Source organism: Hyperolius riggenbachi, chromosome 2 (genome assembly GCF_040937935.1).
Source record: "Hyperolius riggenbachi isolate aHypRig1 chromosome 2, aHypRig1.pri, whole genome shotgun sequence".
Classification (NCBI taxonomy): domain Eukaryota; kingdom Metazoa; phylum Chordata; class Amphibia; order Anura; family Hyperoliidae; genus Hyperolius; species Hyperolius riggenbachi.
The window spans coordinates 50,571,220-50,589,777 of record NC_090647.1 but is presented as its reverse complement, the minus strand read 5'-3'; the positions used below and the strand labels follow the sequence as shown (position 1 = coordinate 50,589,777).

The following is an 18,558-nucleotide window of genomic DNA, read 5'->3' as shown; positions in this document are numbered from 1 at the left end:
CCATACTGATCTCTTCCTTCCACAACACAGTGGCCTACCCTTCCCCCAGCTCCCACACTGACCCCTACCTCCCTTAGCAGCAACTATGCCATTCATAGCAGCACTCATAGTGACCTCCCACCCCCTGCACCCACAATGACCTCTACCTCCCGAGACCCACAGTGATCTCCCCCAAGGGACCCACAGCGACCCCCCTTTCCTGTAGCACCCATACTGACCTCTACCTTCTACAGCACCCACAGTTACTTCTCCCCCCAGCACCCACAGTGTCCTACCCTTCCCCCATCAACCACACTTACCTCTACCTCCCCTAGCAGCAACTATGCCATTCATAGCAGTACCCACAGTGATCTCCCACTCCCTGCACCCACAGCAATCCCACTAATATTCAGCACCCACATTACACTCAACCAGTAACCCCCACTATAGCAAGCACCCAGTACTTGCACCAAGCACCCTGCACCCAATACTCAGTCGGCCTCAATATGGCACTTAGTACTTGAATCAAACACCCAATAGTACACCCAATACCTGCACCCCTTCACCCTATAGCTGGCACCCAGTACTCACACCTACATGGCACAGTACTTGCACCCAGCCCCAACATGGCACTCACTAGTCACATCTGCACACCGCCTTCACATGGCACCCACTGTCTGCACCCACATAATTAGTACTAGCACCCAAAGTACCTGCACTCAGAACCCACATGACACACAATACCCACCCATAGCTAGCACACAGTGCAGGCATGGCACCAAGTATTTGCACCCATGTCACATCCAGTACCTGTACCCAGCACCCACATGACTTCGAGTACCTGTACCCAGATCTTACATGGCACTAAGTATTTGCAATCAACAACCTGCATGACACTCGATACCCAACCATAGCCAGAACCCACATGACACTCAGCACTGACACCCAGAACTCACATGGCACTAAGTACTTGCAATCAACACCGGCATGGCACTCGATACCCAACCATAGCCAGAACCCACATAACACTCAGTACTTACACCCAGAACCCACATGGCGCCCATCATCTGCATTCAGCAGCATGCCAATCATTACCCCCCTAGCCAGAAACAAGGAGGGGGGGCATGCGGGGGAAGGCATTGCCAGGCCCCTTTTTTAAATTTGAGCACCCCCCACTTAAGGACCCTCTGCACGGCCCTGCTGGTGGGTGGTGGAAGGAGAACTGCAGTAGAAGTGAAGCAAGTGCCCAAAACAAATAGTGTTTTTGCTATTAAATGAAGCCAGGGTTCTGATTGGTTATTCCCCACATGATCACTCGTCAGAAGAATCACATGCCAGATCACATGACCACACAGAAGATCACATGTTAGGATCCACAGCAAACATGGCTCCCATGATTTAGGGCTGCTGTAGGAGAATACCTGGATCAAAGTGTTGTCTGTGGCTACATATTTACTTTAAAAAAAATGTAATGTACTTTATTAAACAACCTAAATGGTGCTGTAGAACTGGAAGCTTGGCCCACTTTGGCTCGCTTTAATAGTATCCCACCTCCTGGAATCATTTTTTGGAAAATTCAGTGTTTATAAGAATGCTATGAATTTTAATCTCCTTTAGCCGCCTAGATATCAGTTAGCATTCTATATCCTGTACAAAGTATTTAACCTATAGTTAAAGTGGACCCAAATTAAAAATACAAGATTTCAGAAATAAAATCTATTTTCTAAATTATAATGATAAATAGCAGCTTTTTTTTCAGCTGCATGATGACAAATATAAAATATTTTAAATTTATTGCAGGAACCCCTCCCTTCCTTTCATATTGCCGGGATTTTCCGGCAAACTGGTGGAAGAGATAAAAAACAAAAACATAACACAGACTGCTACTGATGATGTCACAGGGGAGGTGATTTCAGCTTGTGTGAGATATCACATAGACGATGCCCCTGTGAGGGAGGGTAGCTGATGAAAAACACACCCATGATCTAAAACCTCCCACTAAGCTCAGAAGTAATGGCTGCCACCTGTATAACCCTAGTTATGAAAAGAGAAGGGTGAAAAGCATGCACTGAAATGCTCATAGGCTTGAAGGAGTGTTTATTTATCTTTGTATGTGTCAGAGTGATGCAACTAAATATTTTGAAAAAAATGTTTGGTTTGGGTCCGCTTTAAGTAGAGTTGGTCAGCAAGAGGCAAATAATTTTGAGCAAATGTCATGCTAATTTTATATAAACTTATGCAACATCATTTGATATTTTTGTTTTCAAACTGCATGCATTTGCATAAATTAGAGTAAAAAAAATGCAACATTTGCAAAATTATTTGCATCTTATTGACCATCCCTTAACCTTTTTGGGACCGGCCGCCTACCCCCCCCTTAAGGACCAAGGCATTTTGCGCGGGAGGGGGTGCGCGCGTTTGGGGGGGGGGTAAGGCGGCCGGATCCCGTGTGTGGCTGGCTGGATTGGTGTCCCCCCATGGTGGCCTGTGCCCCCAGCCTTCACTTACCTTCCAGGCTCCAGCAATGAGCCAAACGGGACCCTCTTCTCCGGCCGGCATCTTCGTTCGGTCTGACGATCAGTTCCGGGTCGCGGCTTGATGACGTCATCAAGCCGGGACCCGGCACTGAAGTCAGATGGAGCGGAGATGCCGGCCAGAGCGGAGGGGGGTGCCGATCGTCGCGGGAATGGCAGGGAGGTAAGTGGATCCTCTCCTTTTCCCCCCTGTTGCCGCAGCTGTCAAACTGATCACTACGATCCCATGGCGATCGTAGTGATCACGTGATCAGCAGCCATACGCGATGGCTGCTGATCACTCGGGGGAGATGTCGGCTGTCATATGACAGCTTAATCTCCCCCCCCCCCCCCCCCCCGGGTGCGCACGATCGCGTCGGGAGCGGAAATTGCGGGCCGGCGTAGATTCTACGCCGCATCAGGCTAGAACAGCCACAAGTGCGGCGTAGAATCTAATGCAAGCGGTCCCGAAAAGGTTAAGCAAACTATATATACTGGTGGTAATATCAAGAAATAGCCAGTGTGCTTAAAGTGAATCTAACTTGATAAAAAAAACAGTTTAACTTACCTGGGGCTACTACTGGGCCCCTGCAGCCTCCCTGTGCCCGTGCCATGACAAACCGACCCTCCCGTCCCTCGGAGCAACCCAGCGACTGAGCCAGTCAAAGGCCCTGACTGTGCGCATCCTCGATTGCGCTTCTGTTGGCGGGAGCATCCTGTGCATGTGCAGTATGAGAAAATCTCGCACTATGCATGTGCAGGATGCTCCCAGTGATGAAAGCGTGATCAAAGATGCGCACAGCCAGGTCTGTGCAGGCGCATTGGCCATCGACTGGCTCAGTAGTTGAAAACAAAACTGGGTTGCTGCAAGGGACTGGAGCTGGTATGGGCTTGCCCTGGATCTCAGAGGTAAATATCGCGGCATGATGCAGGCGCTACTGTGCCTGCATGCATCTTGTCGGCAAATTTTCAAGGGGTACCAGCGCAGGCACGGAGCTACACAGGAGGACGGAGGAAGAAGCCTTACTAGGATCTAGAGCAGGAATGGGCAAACTCGGCCCTCCAGCTGTTAAGGAACTACAAGTCCCACAATGCAGTTGCCTTTATGAGTCATGACTGTGGCTGTCAGACTCCTGCAATGCATTGTGGGACTTGTAGTTCCGTAAAAGCTGGGGGGCCGAGTTTGCCCATGCCTGATCTAGAGGCTTCCCCCTCCCAAGGTAAGTACCCCATAGGAGAACGTTTTTTCCTTTCAGGTTCTCTTTAAAGTTATCCAATGGCTTCCACTTTTCTTAGGATTTCAAGTAGGGAATGCATAACACTACCAATAAAGGGTTGTTTTCATAGCATCTGCTAGTTAAAGGCCACGTAAATACAAAATAAAACAATGCAAATTCTAATAGTAGTTAAGTTGATAAGTTAATATTCACAGTGTATAGAAGCAACGTGCTTGCTTGTGGAGTTCTTGAGGCTTATGGGTGGGTGAAGCAGAAGTGACCACATGATTCCTGCAGTCGGAAGAAGCCAGACTACATTTCCTAGGATGATGGTAGAAAGCATGTGACTAAAAGTGGTGGGAAAGAAATGAGCAGGAGCTTGTGTTAGTCAATATAAACACACAGCCTGCTCTGGATATGTAGTTCACAGGAAGTGGGAGAGCAAGACCCCAGATTCTGGACAGGAAGCATGCAGTACAGGGGTCTTGCAATTTGTATGGGTAGATGTGTAGCTGCAGGCAAGATCCTTTGTGGTATTGCTGCACTTGACAATGTGAATGTTGGCCACAGACCTATCTGGCATTCTCAAGCTTTCAAGGCCCGAAGGTGGTCAACATGCGGTTTTCTTATATCCTTTCCACCAGTCTACTGATTAAACAGATTTAGAATGATTCATAAACGCAGTAGGACATTTTTATGATTTTAAGTCAACCTTATCTTATGGGTGCACGCTTTCCAGGAGGAATGTTCCTTTGAAAAATTATAAACCAATATTTTTATTTTGCATTTAGTTTTTTGTTTTGTTTTTTATTTTGTACTTTTTATTTTTATTTTGTTAATGAAAAACACTAAAAAACCAAATTTGCACCTGGGCACCTGTCATCCACAGCAGCTATTTTGTAGGCAGCAGCCATATTGTCTCATCACATCAGTTATGACATCATGAAATCATGTGACCTGTACCCTATCCATGAATTATATACCCGGATGAGTTTCGATCCCGATCGCTGGTTTATGCCGATGGCAGGTGCTTGTAAGTACCATCAATTTACATTTTTCTTTTTAAGTTCTTTATTAACCCATCAACCTTTCTTTGTTCTAGCATTTCATTTACTCCCGGGCCTACTCACACCTATTGTCATCAGCCAATCGGAATGTAAGAACTTATTTTAAACTCCTCATTTCTGTTGTGTAATGTTAGCTGGGTGCAAAAACAGCAAAAGATTAACAAAAAAAATCAGCTTTGCGGCTCTGTGTTGTGTATGTCTGTACGATGATTTTTGTTGCAGTCGTGACAACAGACCTATGTGTCAAAAGGCAATCTTTTGAAACAGCAATGGCCATTATGTACAAAAATTACAAGCATGGGGTGGAGCTACAGTGCCCACCTGGCACCAGCCCTGCCCCCTCTTAAGGTCGCCTTCTTGCTCTAGAGCATACATGTCAAACTCCGGCCCACAAGCCAAATCTGGCACTCAGAGCCATTAAATTTGGCCTTCAAGTGGTTTCCCACTTTGCATTATATATGGCCACTCTAGACCACCAATGAAGCTATATTGGAGGTGAAGTTCTAGAACACCACGGAAGCCATTTGTGGGAGGTAGGCGGAAAGCCCTAAACACTTGGGAACTGTATAGGGGATGGTGGGAGCTATTTACACCAGGGAACTTTATAGGGGAAGGAGAACCACTAGGCACCAGGGAACTGTATAGGAGTTGGAGGGGGCATTTGACACCTGGGAACTGTATAGAGTAGGGTGGAGGCCTCTAAACACCAGGGAACTGTATAAGGGAGGGTGAAGGCCTCTAGACACAAGGGAACTGTATAGGGGAGGGTGGAGGCCTCTAGACACCGGGGAACTATATAGGGGAAGGAGGACCACTAGACACCAGGGAACTGTATAGGGGTTAGAGGGGGGCCATTAGACACCTGGGAACTTTATAAGGGAGAAAGGTGGCCAGTAGACATTGAGGTTGGCCCATGACTAGGTCCCAGTGTACAATTTCGGCCCACTTTGTATTTGCGTTTGACACCCCTGCTCTAGAGCAAGGAGCAGAAAAAAATTCCGATGTAGTGGGGCCCTAGACAAGATAGCAGTTTTTGCCCACAGGCTTTTTTTTTTTAGTAAGATTTGGTGGGGCTAGCGTCCACCAGGCCTCTAGACTCACTTCTGGCCATAGGCAACTGCCTAGGTTTTCCTTGTAGATGAGCCAGCTCTGGCGAGGAGGTACAGGCCATCCGCATCACCACCACCACCGCAATGTCACCCCCCCCCCCCCCCAGCACACTGGAAAAAAGTATATGCAGGGGGGGGGGGTGCGTGGGTGATCGCAACATTGGATTGGAAAGGGTTTAAACTTCAAACTCAGGAATAATCACGTGCCTATAATATCTTTAAAAGGAATATGATGTCAACCTACTAATATTGATGCTGATAGGACTGTCATTCCAGTAATGGTATGCGCTAAAACAAACATATGCTGGAATATACCAACTACTGTTAAAAGACTCAGAAGGCAGAAAAAGAAATGTAGTTTAAATTGCATACTGCTTCTTCCAGTCTTCCGGTCCTCTCTGGGGGCCTGCTGGCAGCTTGTAAGGATCACCGACTCCGATGGGTTGGCGCCTTCTGTGCGTGCGCACAAACCCACTCATGTCTTCTGGAGCATAACCTTTACAGTCTGTCAGCAGGACCCCAGAGAGGACCGGAGCTGCTCTGAGGGACTTCTATGGGCTGGAAGAGGACCCAAAGAAGTAAAATTACATTTCTTTTTTTTGCTTTGTGAGTCCTTTAAAGATAGTGTTTCAAATAGAATGCTCTTACGACCGACATAAGAAAAATCTGAACACAACCTATGTTTGCCATTTCCATAATTCAGCTCTTATATGCTTGCTACATTACCCAACACACTGGCCTCAATTCACTAAGATCATGCTGGAGATAATAAGGCAAGAGAAAACTTACCTCCACACAGTGAGAGAGTTATCTTATCTCTCCATTCCTTAAGTTACCTCCTCTGTAGTTAATTTACCTCCTCTGTAGTTATTTTCACACACAGTTAATAAACAGCCTGTCTTTAACTCTGGAGTTATTTTAAGGATTGAAGAGTTGACTTAAAGACAGAAGAGTTAACGTTAGGTTTGCCTGAGGAAAAATGTTTCCAGAATACTACATGCCTTATCACCATGGTAACAACTCTAGAAACATTATTAAAGACTGGAGATAAGCTTAGGAATTGAGGCCAATGGCGATTTTGGTTGTAAATATAATAACATGTACCCTATTTATCATTACGCACACACACCTTCTAGGAATTATTTTTTTTTCTTTTGTGCTTATTGTAATTTTGCTTCTGCCTTCTCTGTTTGTGGGTATGCTGCTGCCCCCCATGCTACCTCTGTGTGTTTAGCTTTATGGCCTCGCCTACCTGTAGATTGCAGCTTTGTCTGTTGAGCTATTTTGCAATTTGGTGTGTAACTCTCACCACTATGAGGCAAGGAAGATCACGGAATAAAGTATTTACGTAATATCAATATTGCCTGCTCGATTCTGTATGTGGTTGTTGTTGTTTGGTCTTTAAAGGACATCTGAAGTGAGAGGGGTGTGGAAGCTGCCATATTTATTTCATGGCGTCGACAGGTCGAAGTGGTGTTACCATGGAAACGGCCACTCGTTCAAGCGGCCGTTCCATGGCAGTTCACGGAGGGTGTCTCCGTGAACAGCCTGCGAGCCTCTGATCGCAGCTTGCAGTCTAAATGTAAACACGCGGGGAAGAAATCCCCTGTGTTTACATCATACGGCGCTGGAGATCGGCGATCCCTGGCCTCTGATTGGCCGGGGATCACTGGCATCTGATAGGCTGAAGCCTATATCAGAGGCGGCGCAGGACGGATCGCCGTCCTATGCCGCCCAGAAAGAGGAGGGGAGGGAGGGAAAGAGAGGGAGGCTGGGAATCGCTGCGGAGGGGGACTTTGAGGAGCCCCCCCCCCACACTACACGCAGGTAGCCGGCGGCGATCAGACCCCCCCCAGCAGGACATGCCCCTAGTGGGGAAAAAAGGGGGGGAAGTCTGGTCGCCCTGCCTGCAAAGTGATCTGTGCTGTGGGCTGGAGAGCCCACGCAGCACAGATCACAGAAAGATAGCCCGATCCTTAAGTGGTTAAACAATACCTGTTGCAAAAGTTGCACTAAATTTTACATTTGAAAACTGACAGACTGACTGAGTTAGTCATCTCAGAGTAGGTTAGTCCACCACTAGGGATGGTCATTGGTCAGTGAGATGCAAATAATTTCAAGTTGATGCAGCATTATGCAAATGTATGCGCCGCTACCTCCTCTTTTTGAACAGTTTTTAGTGTATTTTACCCTATGCTGGTGCCTGTTGCAACTATTTTGTATTATAATTTGTCCACCCTTGGTGGAGGGTTGTTTCCCCTTTCCTTGCTACAGAGAGTGATTTCTTAACCTGAATGGGGTCGGGTTTATCCTTTTAACCTGTCCTCCCAGAGGTTTCCCAGAGGTTTCCTTAGTGGAACCCTGGTTTGTATTACTCCATTTGTTGCTATCGAATCCCTGTATCTTCTGCTATCAAAAACCTACTACACTATATTGAGCTTTCGGTTTCTTCCTTCTTGTTTTGCAAGGATCGATAGTTAGAAGGCATTGTTCAGATTATATCCTTGCCTAAATAGGTCAGGTTTAAACTGTACCTGAGATGGTACACTCACGTTATTGATACTTACCTGGGACTTCCTCCAGCCCCATGAGCACCGTAGCTTCCCTCACCATCCTCTTCAGCCCCTCCTCTGGTGCGACGACTCCCAGTAATCCGGTCAGTAGCCACCAGTCGTGGGCTTCTGTGCATACGCTGTTCGTAACCTGGAGCGCAGAAGGCTGTGACTGCCCAGATTACCGGGAGTCATAGTGGCATAACGGAGGGGCCAAGGAGGACGGGAAGGGAGGCCATGGTGCTCATGGGGCTGGAGGAAGGCCCAGGTAAGTATAAATAAGGGCTTGTGAACCATCTCTGGTTCACTATATGGTTTGCAATTCAAGAGCTTGTGGGACAGTGAGTGACAAAATTGTTGTTGAAGGGAGTGCTAAAGGGGAGGAGAAGCACCTCTAAAGTCATGAATAGTGGTGTAGGAAGAGGAAATAGGAGCAGACAAGAAAGTACATTTACTTCCAGAGTGTAGATTGCAATTTAGGTTGTATTGTATCTGGAGATAACTTCAGTAATGTATGAAGAGGATGCAGACAGGTTTATAGGCCTATATGCAATTAATTTTTTCTCCTGATATTTTCAACCTTTCAATAAAATGCCTTTTGAATCACCAGCAAGCAAGAAAATACTTGAATAATCAGTTTTGATATTACTGTTCCGCCTACTTTTGGTGCTGAAAAGTTGTTCTAAATAGAAAACGAAAAATGATCTCCTAGAAAAAAAAGTGAATTGCATATGGGCCCTAGAATTAGAAGCTTGAGCTGGTTGGGGCTTATGCAATTCATGTTTTCTCCTTGGAGATATTTTTACACCTTATTAATTAAATGCCTTTTAAATCACCAGCCAGCAAGACGATACTCAAATATTTTGTACAGTACTTTTTCATCTACTTTTTGTTACCTTTTCAATTGCTGAGTGCTAAAAAGTTCTTTTAAGCAGAAGATTAAAATGATCTCTTAGGACAAAATGTAGGAGAAAAAGTGAATTGAATAAGGGCTTTTTGGCCCATTTGCAATTAACTTTTTCTTCTGACCTTTCTCCTAGGAGATAATGTTTCATCTTTAAAATAACTTTTCAGCATTTTGCAATTGAAAAAGTATCAAAAGTAAGTGCTATCAAAATTATTCGGAGTATTTTCTTGCTTGCTGGTGCTTCAAAGGGCATTTTAACCTTCTTGGCGTTAACCCCGAGCTGAGCTCGGGGTAAGCCGCCGCAGAGGATTTCTCAGGCCCTGCTGGGCCGATTTTCATAATTTTTTTTTAGAACATGCAGCAAGCACTTTGCTTTCTGCGTGTTCGGGTCGATCGCCGCCGCTCACCGCCGATGCGCGGCTACCCGCTGCGATACAGGGGCTCCCCCCCTGCATTCCCCTTGCGCAGCCTGGCCAATCGCCACCAGGCTGCGCTATGGGGTGGATCGGGACTCCCTGTGATGTCACTCCGTTCGTCGCCATGGCGACGGGGGAAGCCCTGAAGGAAATCCCGTGATGGGCTTGATCGCCGGCGGCGATCAGAGGGGTGGGAGGGAGGCCGCAGGGAGGGGGGAATCATGTAGCTAGAGCTAGGCTAGCTACATGATAAAAAAAAAATTAGGCTTAAAAAACCTCCCGCGGCCACGCAGCCGCAGAACAATTAACCGCCAGGAGGGTTAATGACAAGGGCCCATATACAATTAAGTTTTTCTCCTGAATTTTCTCCTAGGGGATCATTTCTCAATTTGTTTTTAAAATAACTTCTCAACTCTTCACAATTGAAAAAGTACCAAAAATTAGATAAAAAGGTAGTATCAAAATTATGTTGAGCGTTTTCTCACTTGCTGGCGATTTAATAGGTACGTTATTGACAAGTTGTTGAAATATCACCTAGGAGAAAACGTGGGAGAAAAAGTGAATTGCCTATGGGCCCTAGTGTGATACGCAGCCAGTGGAAAGATTGACAGGGGGAGGGAGCAGCATTAGAAAAGTGTATTAGTTGTACGAAGTTCTCCCAAAATACACAGAGGACTTCCAGAACCTGCAAAATAGCCGTCTCCCGTACTGCCATGCAGTGTCTGTCTACAGAATTTGCTTGTGATGCTTCAGTTTGTTGTACTGCAGAGTAAGGAATAAATACGCCTGTAAATGTCTGCATGTAACATTATGTGAATTTGTGTTTTTGTCATTCTCTCTGAAGTATGGGTTTCCTATGGTAAGTAAGAGACATAACGCGGTGTGATTTGTTTTTAGGATATATTGCATAATATTATGTATATTTATGCAACATCTCTCCTTCTATGTATATTGCCCTATAGAATACAGAAATGGTAGTTTATTAGACGCCAACAACAACTGAGTTGCACAACCTTCTAGTAAAGAACTAAAATTGAAACCTACGATGACACTTATGGCTTGATTCACAAATGTTATGAATTATCTCTCCTTATCTGTCCAGTGTTCTTCCCAGGTTCTTTTAGCCGGATGCTCCACCCAGCTAGTTTTGGTGAGCACCCGGCAGTCATCAGCACACCTCCTCCTCTGCTGTACAAAAGAGTTGTGCAGAAAAGCACCGGCCCTGCATTCTCTGATCTCGCCCCACCCGGCTACTTTTTCATGTCACCAGGTTGAAAACATTTCTGGGGAGAACACTGCTGTCTATCTCAAGATTCATCTCTCTCCTTGGTGTTTTTTCCAAACTTGTCAATAAAATGCTTTTCAAAAAAAACTCTCAAAATAATTTTGGCAGTACTTTTTCACCTACTTTTTGGTAGGTTTCCACTTCCAAAGTGTTGAAAAACTTTATTAACTACTAGAAGACCACTCCTCGCCAATGGGCGTGGCCGCGGCAGCAGCCCCAGGACTGCCTAACACAAATTGGCGTCAAGTCCTGGGGCTGCAGTTCGCAGGGTGTTCATGCATCTCCGGTTCAGGGGCGGAGCTCTGCTCCACCTTCAGTCTCCGAGCGGCGATTGCCGCTGTTAGACGGCGAAACCGACATCTTTTCTATTAGTACAGCTCTGCGATCAGCAGCAGCGTTGTACTGGGGACAGTCATGTGACACGGCTGTCCACCTGGGGCACTTGAGAGCGATCGGCTCTCATAGGCAGAAGCCGATGACAGCTGATCGCCTGATTGGGGGGTGGGAGAGGTTTTTGAAAGAAAAAAAAAGTAAGGAAGCAAAATTTATTAATAAAATATTAATGTAAATATTTATTGAAAAAAATAAACACTGTGGGGGGATCAGACTCCATTAACAGGAAGCTCTGTTGGTGGGGAGAAAAGGAGGTGGGGGGATCACTTGTGTGCTGAGTTGTGCGACCCTGCAGCTATGCCTTAAAGCTGCAGTGGTCAATTAGGGAAAAAATGGCCTGGTATTTAGGGGGGTTTAGCACTGCAGTCCTCAAGTGGTTAAATAGGAGATGGAAAATTATCTCCTAGGAGAAAACTCGGGAGAAAAAGTTAATTGCATATGGGCCCCATTGTTTTAACTCATGACTTCTCTCTTCTTGGCCCCTATCCAATTAACTATTTTTTTCCCTTAACCAGTTCACCCCCAAGGGTTTTTATCCTAACGGACCAGAGCAATTTTCAGTTGTCAGTGCTCCTCCCTTTTATTCCCTAATAACTGTATTACTACTTATCACAAGAAAATGATCTATACCTCGTTTTTTTTCGCCACCAGTTAGGCTTTCTGCGGATAGTACATTTTGCTAAGAATTTTTTTTATTCTAAATGCGTTTTAATGAGAAAAACAGAAAAAAAAGAAAAAAAAAATCATTATTTCTCAGTTTTCAACCATTATAGTTTTAAAATTAAACATTCTCCTGTGGATAAAACAAACACGTTTTATTTGCCCAGTTGTCCCGATTATTAAACAGTTTAAATGATGTCCCTATCACAATGTATGGCGACAGTATATTATTTTGAAATATAAGTGTTATTTTTCTGTTGTGTTTTTTTTTATTCTGGCCATAATTACAAGCCCCTATGTAATAAATTAAAATTAATTTCCCCCCATAAAATATAATTTTTTTTTCTTCACTTTATTTAATTGTTACATTTCCTGTTATTGTGAATGGACGTAGCATTCACTCCAGGCACTGCGATTGGGTAGAGGACGGTTCGGTCCTCTTCCCCAATCACCCAGCACGGAAGCATGACGGAAACAGCGGCGATAGCGGCGCACACACGGCGGTAGCAGCGGCGGGAACGCGGGACGTATTAAAACGTCATGTTGCTGCTAATAGCGGTAGGCATGATGTTTTAATACATTAGGATGTCAGTAAATGGTTAATTTTCTCCCAGGAGATATTACAAAATTACTTTTTAGAGAACATAAAAAAAAATGTGAGAAAACACAGGAGAAAATCTATCTTACCATTGAGAGAAAAAATAAGAAAGGCAAGATAATTCATTATTAGATAGGAAATATAATAAATACTAATGCTATGATCCTAGACATAGGGCATAGCAATGATTGTCATCCGGAAATAATAAGGTTGAGCACCTCAGTATTTGGCTACGGCAGTTTGATGAAATGATCTGATTGGTGAGAAATGATTGTCTTGCCATTAGTCATTATTTGGCTGAAACTAATGATCGCCAATCTCATTACCTGCTACAATTTTACTGTTCCTGTTTTAGCTCTTTAGACACCTCGGGCCATATGCAATTCATTTTTCTCCTGAGTTTTCACCTATGAGATATTTTCACAACTTGTCATAAATTGTATTTTAAACCACCAGAAAGCAAAACAATACTCAATATAATTTTGATAATACTTTTCCACCAACATTTGGGGTACTTTTTCAATTGTAAAATGCTGAAAGTTATTTTAAAGAGAACATGAAAATTATCTCCTAGGAGATAACTCAGGAGAAAAACTTAATTGCATATTGGCCCTTGTGTTTTACCTTTGTGATGAGCTTATGTTGTAGGACCTACAGTGGTATAACAATTGGTGCAAAATGTCATATATATTGGTTTGACTACTAGTATTTTTGCTCTCATGCTTGTCAAGTCTTATAATGTCCATTTTGAAAAGACATATCTACATTTGTCCTGCTTCCCCAAAAAAAAAAATTCGGTATCTACAAAAACTGTACAGCTGTTCACATGAACCCCTAAGAAAGTATTACATAAATGCATCTGCTTTCTCAAGAAATAGTTGTGCCTAGTGTTGCCCTCTGCAATACAAAACAAACATATTCATGTCAGCATAATATGTTCTTTGTGACTTAAGAGTACATTTTTTAACTAATTATTTCACTGTATTGTACTGCTATAGTTTTCCCAGAACACTTGAGTTTTGGACCCTATGTATACATCCAAATGTAATCCTCTCTCCCTCTTCCTTTGTTCCTCAAAGTACAACTACCAAGAAAACATTTAAACACATGTAAAATACATACATATAAATGTACCTTTCTCCCAGAGTAAAATGCTTGATGAATTACTTTTTTTCCTATGTCACTGTCACAGTAGGTAGTGAAAATCTGACAGATCTGTCAAGTTTTGGACTAGTTGATTCCCTTCCTTACATGATAATGGCCTCAATTCACTAAGATCATGCTGGAGATAATAAGGCAAGAGAAAACTTACCTCCACACGTGAGAGAGTTATCTTATCTCCCTGTAGTTAATTTACCTCCTCTGTACTTCTTTTCACACGCAGTTAATAAACAGCCTGGCCCATATGCAATTCCCCTTTTCTCCTGAGTTTTCTCCTAGGAGATAATTTTTTATCTTCTATTTAAAATAACTTTTCAGTACTTTGCAACTGAAAAAGTACCAAAAAGTTGGTGAAAAAGTACTGTCAAAATTATTTTGAGTATTTTCTTGCTTCCTGGTGGCTTAAAAGGCATTTTATTGACTATTTTAAAAATATCACCTTGGAGAAAACTCATGAGAAAAAGTTAATTGCATATGGGTCCCTGTCTTTAACTCCGGAGTTATTTTAAGGATTGAAGAGTTAACTTAAAGACAGAAGAGGTAACTTTAGGTTTGCCTGAGGTAAAATATTTCCTGAATACGACATGACTCATCACCATGGTGATAACTATAGAAACGTTATAGAAGATAAGCTTAGTGAATTGAGGCCATTCTCAGTTCTTTCTCTGTTTCTTTTTTTTTTCTATTTCATTCAGCACTTACTGAATAGCGGTTTCTCAGTCAAACCTCCAAAATAGTTTACAATACTGAGAATCTCCCATGAGGAGCTGAACTAGTCAGCCTTTAACAACCTACAGTGAGTGACCGCAACACAGTAAAAAAAAAAATTATAGTACATTTTACTCTAAAAAACCGTACATTTTATATATATATATATATATATATATATATATATATATATATATATATATATATATATATATATATATATTTTTTTTTTTTTTAAATAAAACATGGTAGTGGCCCTTTAAACCATACTATTATTATTATATATATATATATATATATTATTTTTATTAATATTATTGGTGTTCATTTTTATTTTGCATTGGCACTTTTATTTTATTTTTTTGCAGTAAATCAGACAAATCAAATAGCCCCTCATCAGAGATCTCCAATATTGCTATGATAGTTTTGCTCCAATTTGGTTGGAAGTAAATTAACCTATTACACTATCATATGTATTTAGATGCAGACACATAAAGAACATACACATTTTATCCAGATAAAGCCCTACTCAAGTTTCAAACCTGGGCTCTTGCACATCAGGGCAGCATGGCTAGCCACTAAGTCACTGGGACACTCATGTTTAGGACTCTAGGGTCATTTCCAAATATGATAAACAAATAATTTTCAATGTAAGTTTCCAGTCTGTGCTTGGATGAATTTATTGGTCTTTATTAAGTAAGCCAGTTTCTATAGACAATGCCACACAATCTTCAAGTTTTTAGAGGAACTTTGAGAAATTAAATTGAATTTACCTTAAATCAGAACGTCCTTTCTGCCCTAAAAGATACACAACAGCATAATAACCTTTACAGAAAAGCATTTGTTTGTTACAGCTGATACAAATCCTGCAATAAGTCTGCAGTGTGTCTACTTCCTCCTGCTTTCTTGGAAACAGACATAGGGTAACATCCTGTGCTGCCATCTCTGCCATGGCAGTCATGTGAAACGGGAAAGAACAAATTGCAACTTGTGATTAGACACAAATGAGGATGATATAAACAGGCTAAACTCTCTAAGTACATACACGGTGCACTTCTCTTATGTTTTTTTTTTTGCCCTGTGCAAGAGTTCAGGTCCATTTAAAAGCCACTTAAGGTCATTACAGTTAGTTAGAACAACATGTCTACCCTTTGAGAACTAACAGCAATAACAACTGTTGTAAAATCCAGGAAGTGCCTGTACTTGAAAGCTCTCAATCTGAAGTTGTCTAGGATCAAACCGACCACACAAGAATAGTTGTCTGAGATCAAAAGGTGACAGTATCTATCTAAAAGTCACTACAGAGAAAAAAAATTGAGATAATGGAAAAAAAACTACCACCAAATATTTTGTGTTCATTTATACCATCTCACCCTATGTCTTCCTTTATTGTAGCTCTAATGGAAAATCGGTAACCTGGGCACAAAACGAGAAAAGCACTCGAGGTCAACATCTCTGGCAGCGTCTTTCTGTTCATGTCAAGAAAAAGGATAGCACAAATCAGACAGCTGTTATTAAGCCCTTCTCTAAGAACAGTACAGAGAACAGATACATCAGCACCTCTTTTCCAGATTCCAGTTCCAAAATGCTCTATGATGTTTCTGAGGTTGAGGAGCATTATCCAATACAGTACCGACCTCAGACTCCTTCCCCAATCAGCACTGTAAGCCAGAGGGCGGCTTCAGTACCCCGGACAGATGACGACATTCCTTCATTTCATTCAGATGCTGCCCAACGAAGTGGTTCTTCTCAAGGATCCTTGATGGACCAAATCAGTAATGTCGTGACCCGATTCACAGCCAACATCAGCGAGCTAAACTCCATGATGCTGTCGGCAAACTCCCAAGGAACCATGGTGCCCACCCCTCTGTGTTCTTCTTACTTGATTCCAAGAGAGATCCAACTGCCCACTGCAATGACCACTTTTGCAGAAATCCAGCCAGCTCCTGCTATTGAATACAACGGTGGGTCACTTTCTGCCAGAAAATCGTCTTCTGACAGCATCAAAGATAATGCTCCAGAACCACCAGTAGTAAAACAAGATGTTGAGGAGTTGGTGGCGTTAACACCTCCTTCTCCTTTTAGAGACTCCATCGACTCAGACAGCACCTCTCCTAGCTCCCCAGTGTCAGAATCTGTTCTTTGTACACCATCCTCTCCAAAATATGACAACATAATCTTGAGAGACTACTCTCAAAGTTCCTCCTCATTGTGAATGTAAACCGAGCTAATTGGCAGCAATGACACTACATATACAGAACAGGGGGAGGGTGACACACATCTCCTTTGCACAGTAACACATGACCCTCCCCATGTTGGCAACTGATGCATGACAAATCCTTTCTTTAAGGTAGCATCAAGTTGAGGGTTCCACTGTACCACAGAGAGCAGATGTTAGGTCAGTGGCCTTTTGAGAAACACTGCTTACATTCGAGGGCTGTCAAGGAGTCGAACATAAGTGTAGGAGTCTATTTTCTAAGTGCTTTGATTTCATTTAAAGTGGGCTGTTTTGACAGATATTTGTGAACAGAGTGGATTGTAATCACCTGTAAAATATATTGTCTTGTTTTGCTTTTGATTCTTTTCCCAGAAGTGAACCTTGATCTTTTGTCAAGAATAGAAGACCAAACATGAATGTACGTTTTCTAGAAAAACAAACAAACAAAAAAACAAAATATGGGACCAAAATGGCATTTTTTTTTCTAAGAAGAAACTGTAACTCAGTATGAATATGTATCAAATCTATGATACTTAAGAACAACAACTATTCAGCGACTTTACAGTAAGTGACTGTAATACATAACGCACAACATGCAACCTTGTCTATGAAATTTTCTCTTTTGGTTAATAGTCATCTCTCATTAACTTTTAACCAATTTAAGAAATAAATAATAAAATCACGGGACTGGAATTTGATAGCAATTAAATATATTGTCTATTTCACCGTGTTGCCGAAAAATACTAAAGTAGCAAAAAATATTTTTTGGAGTACTGTTTTTGTAATTTCCCTCATAAGGGCAAGTTGTTTTGGTGAATATAATATTTATAGCGAAATTGTTAATTTATGGTGTTACTGCATCCCTGTGTGTGTTGAATGCCTTTTTTTTCTTTTATTGTTTTGTTTTTCTAATAATTTTTTATAACGAAATTATTTGTGTTTTATTGCTTTTGCATGTAACAATAACTAAAAAAAATCAATAAAAACTAAACAAAAAGCAAGGTACTTCTAGTGTAGAACTGAATAAACTGTGTCAAAGCATTGAGTGAGTTAAATTTACGAAATTCATTAAGCCATGCTTTTATTCAACTTGGCTCTTTGTACATTATTACAACCTTGAACTGTGACCGAATTGGGTTTTTAAAGCAATACAAAGTAAGGACTAGATTTTATTAAAATCAGCTTTTTTCCATTAAAAAAATAAACTTGTTTGAGTGTTATACTTTTTTGTTACTTAATTTTAGGAAGGATGTAGAACAAGATTTCCCTACAAATATATTACCTGTATATTGTCTGTTGACTACCCTCAGGTGCCAAATAAAATTACAAAAATGAGAGCTATACTGTATGATGGTAAGTAAGTAGTAATAGAATTAGTAATAGTAGCATTAAGTAGCAATTGTTGTTAATTGAGAACTCCAAGTAAATTGAAAAATCATGAATAAAATTACATAGATTTATACACATCACATTTTTAGTGTTGTATCCCTAAATACCTGCACTGAAGGGTCAATACTATTTCCCTAAATAAAATATTTCTGGAAATGGGATGATGTAGACTAAAACTTTTTACACTACCTACTTTGTGTTCTAAAAACACAGAAGCCTACAAGCTTCTATTTCTACTACCAGGTCATGTCTTTGTTGAGCTATACCCGGGCCACTTTAATATATATGTTTGCCTGGGTCAAAATCTACAATAGCTCAACAAATGGAACCAATAAGGGTATCTAGTATTGGTGTATTAGTATTATTATCTAATAGCACTATCAGAT

The 18,558-nt window shown here is 42.0% G+C and overlaps 1 protein-coding gene across 11 annotated transcripts in view; it reads left to right on the top strand.

Moving 5' to 3' along the window:
• GRM5 (glutamate metabotropic receptor 5) overlaps nucleotides 1–18,264 on the top strand; it is a 459,510-nt gene extending 441,246 nt beyond the window's left edge. For 3 of the 11 annotated variants that reach the window (XM_068266784.1, XM_068266780.1, XM_068266781.1), the window contains 3 exons: nucleotides 4,812–4,865; nucleotides 10,605–10,619; nucleotides 15,961–17,656. In XM_068266784.1, the coding sequence (XP_068122885.1) occupies nucleotides 4,812–4,865; nucleotides 10,605–10,619; nucleotides 15,961–16,780 (889 nt within the window). In that variant the 3' untranslated portion in view covers nucleotides 16,781–17,656. Of the gene's footprint in view, nucleotides 1–4,598; nucleotides 4,792–4,811; nucleotides 4,866–10,604; nucleotides 10,620–15,960; nucleotides 17,657–18,027 lie in introns of those variants that run through there. The other 8 variants (XM_068266785.1, XM_068266782.1, XR_011026045.1 and 5 more) reach the window with 7 other exon arrangements.
• The last annotated feature ends 294 nt before the right edge of the window (nucleotides 18,265–18,558 follow it).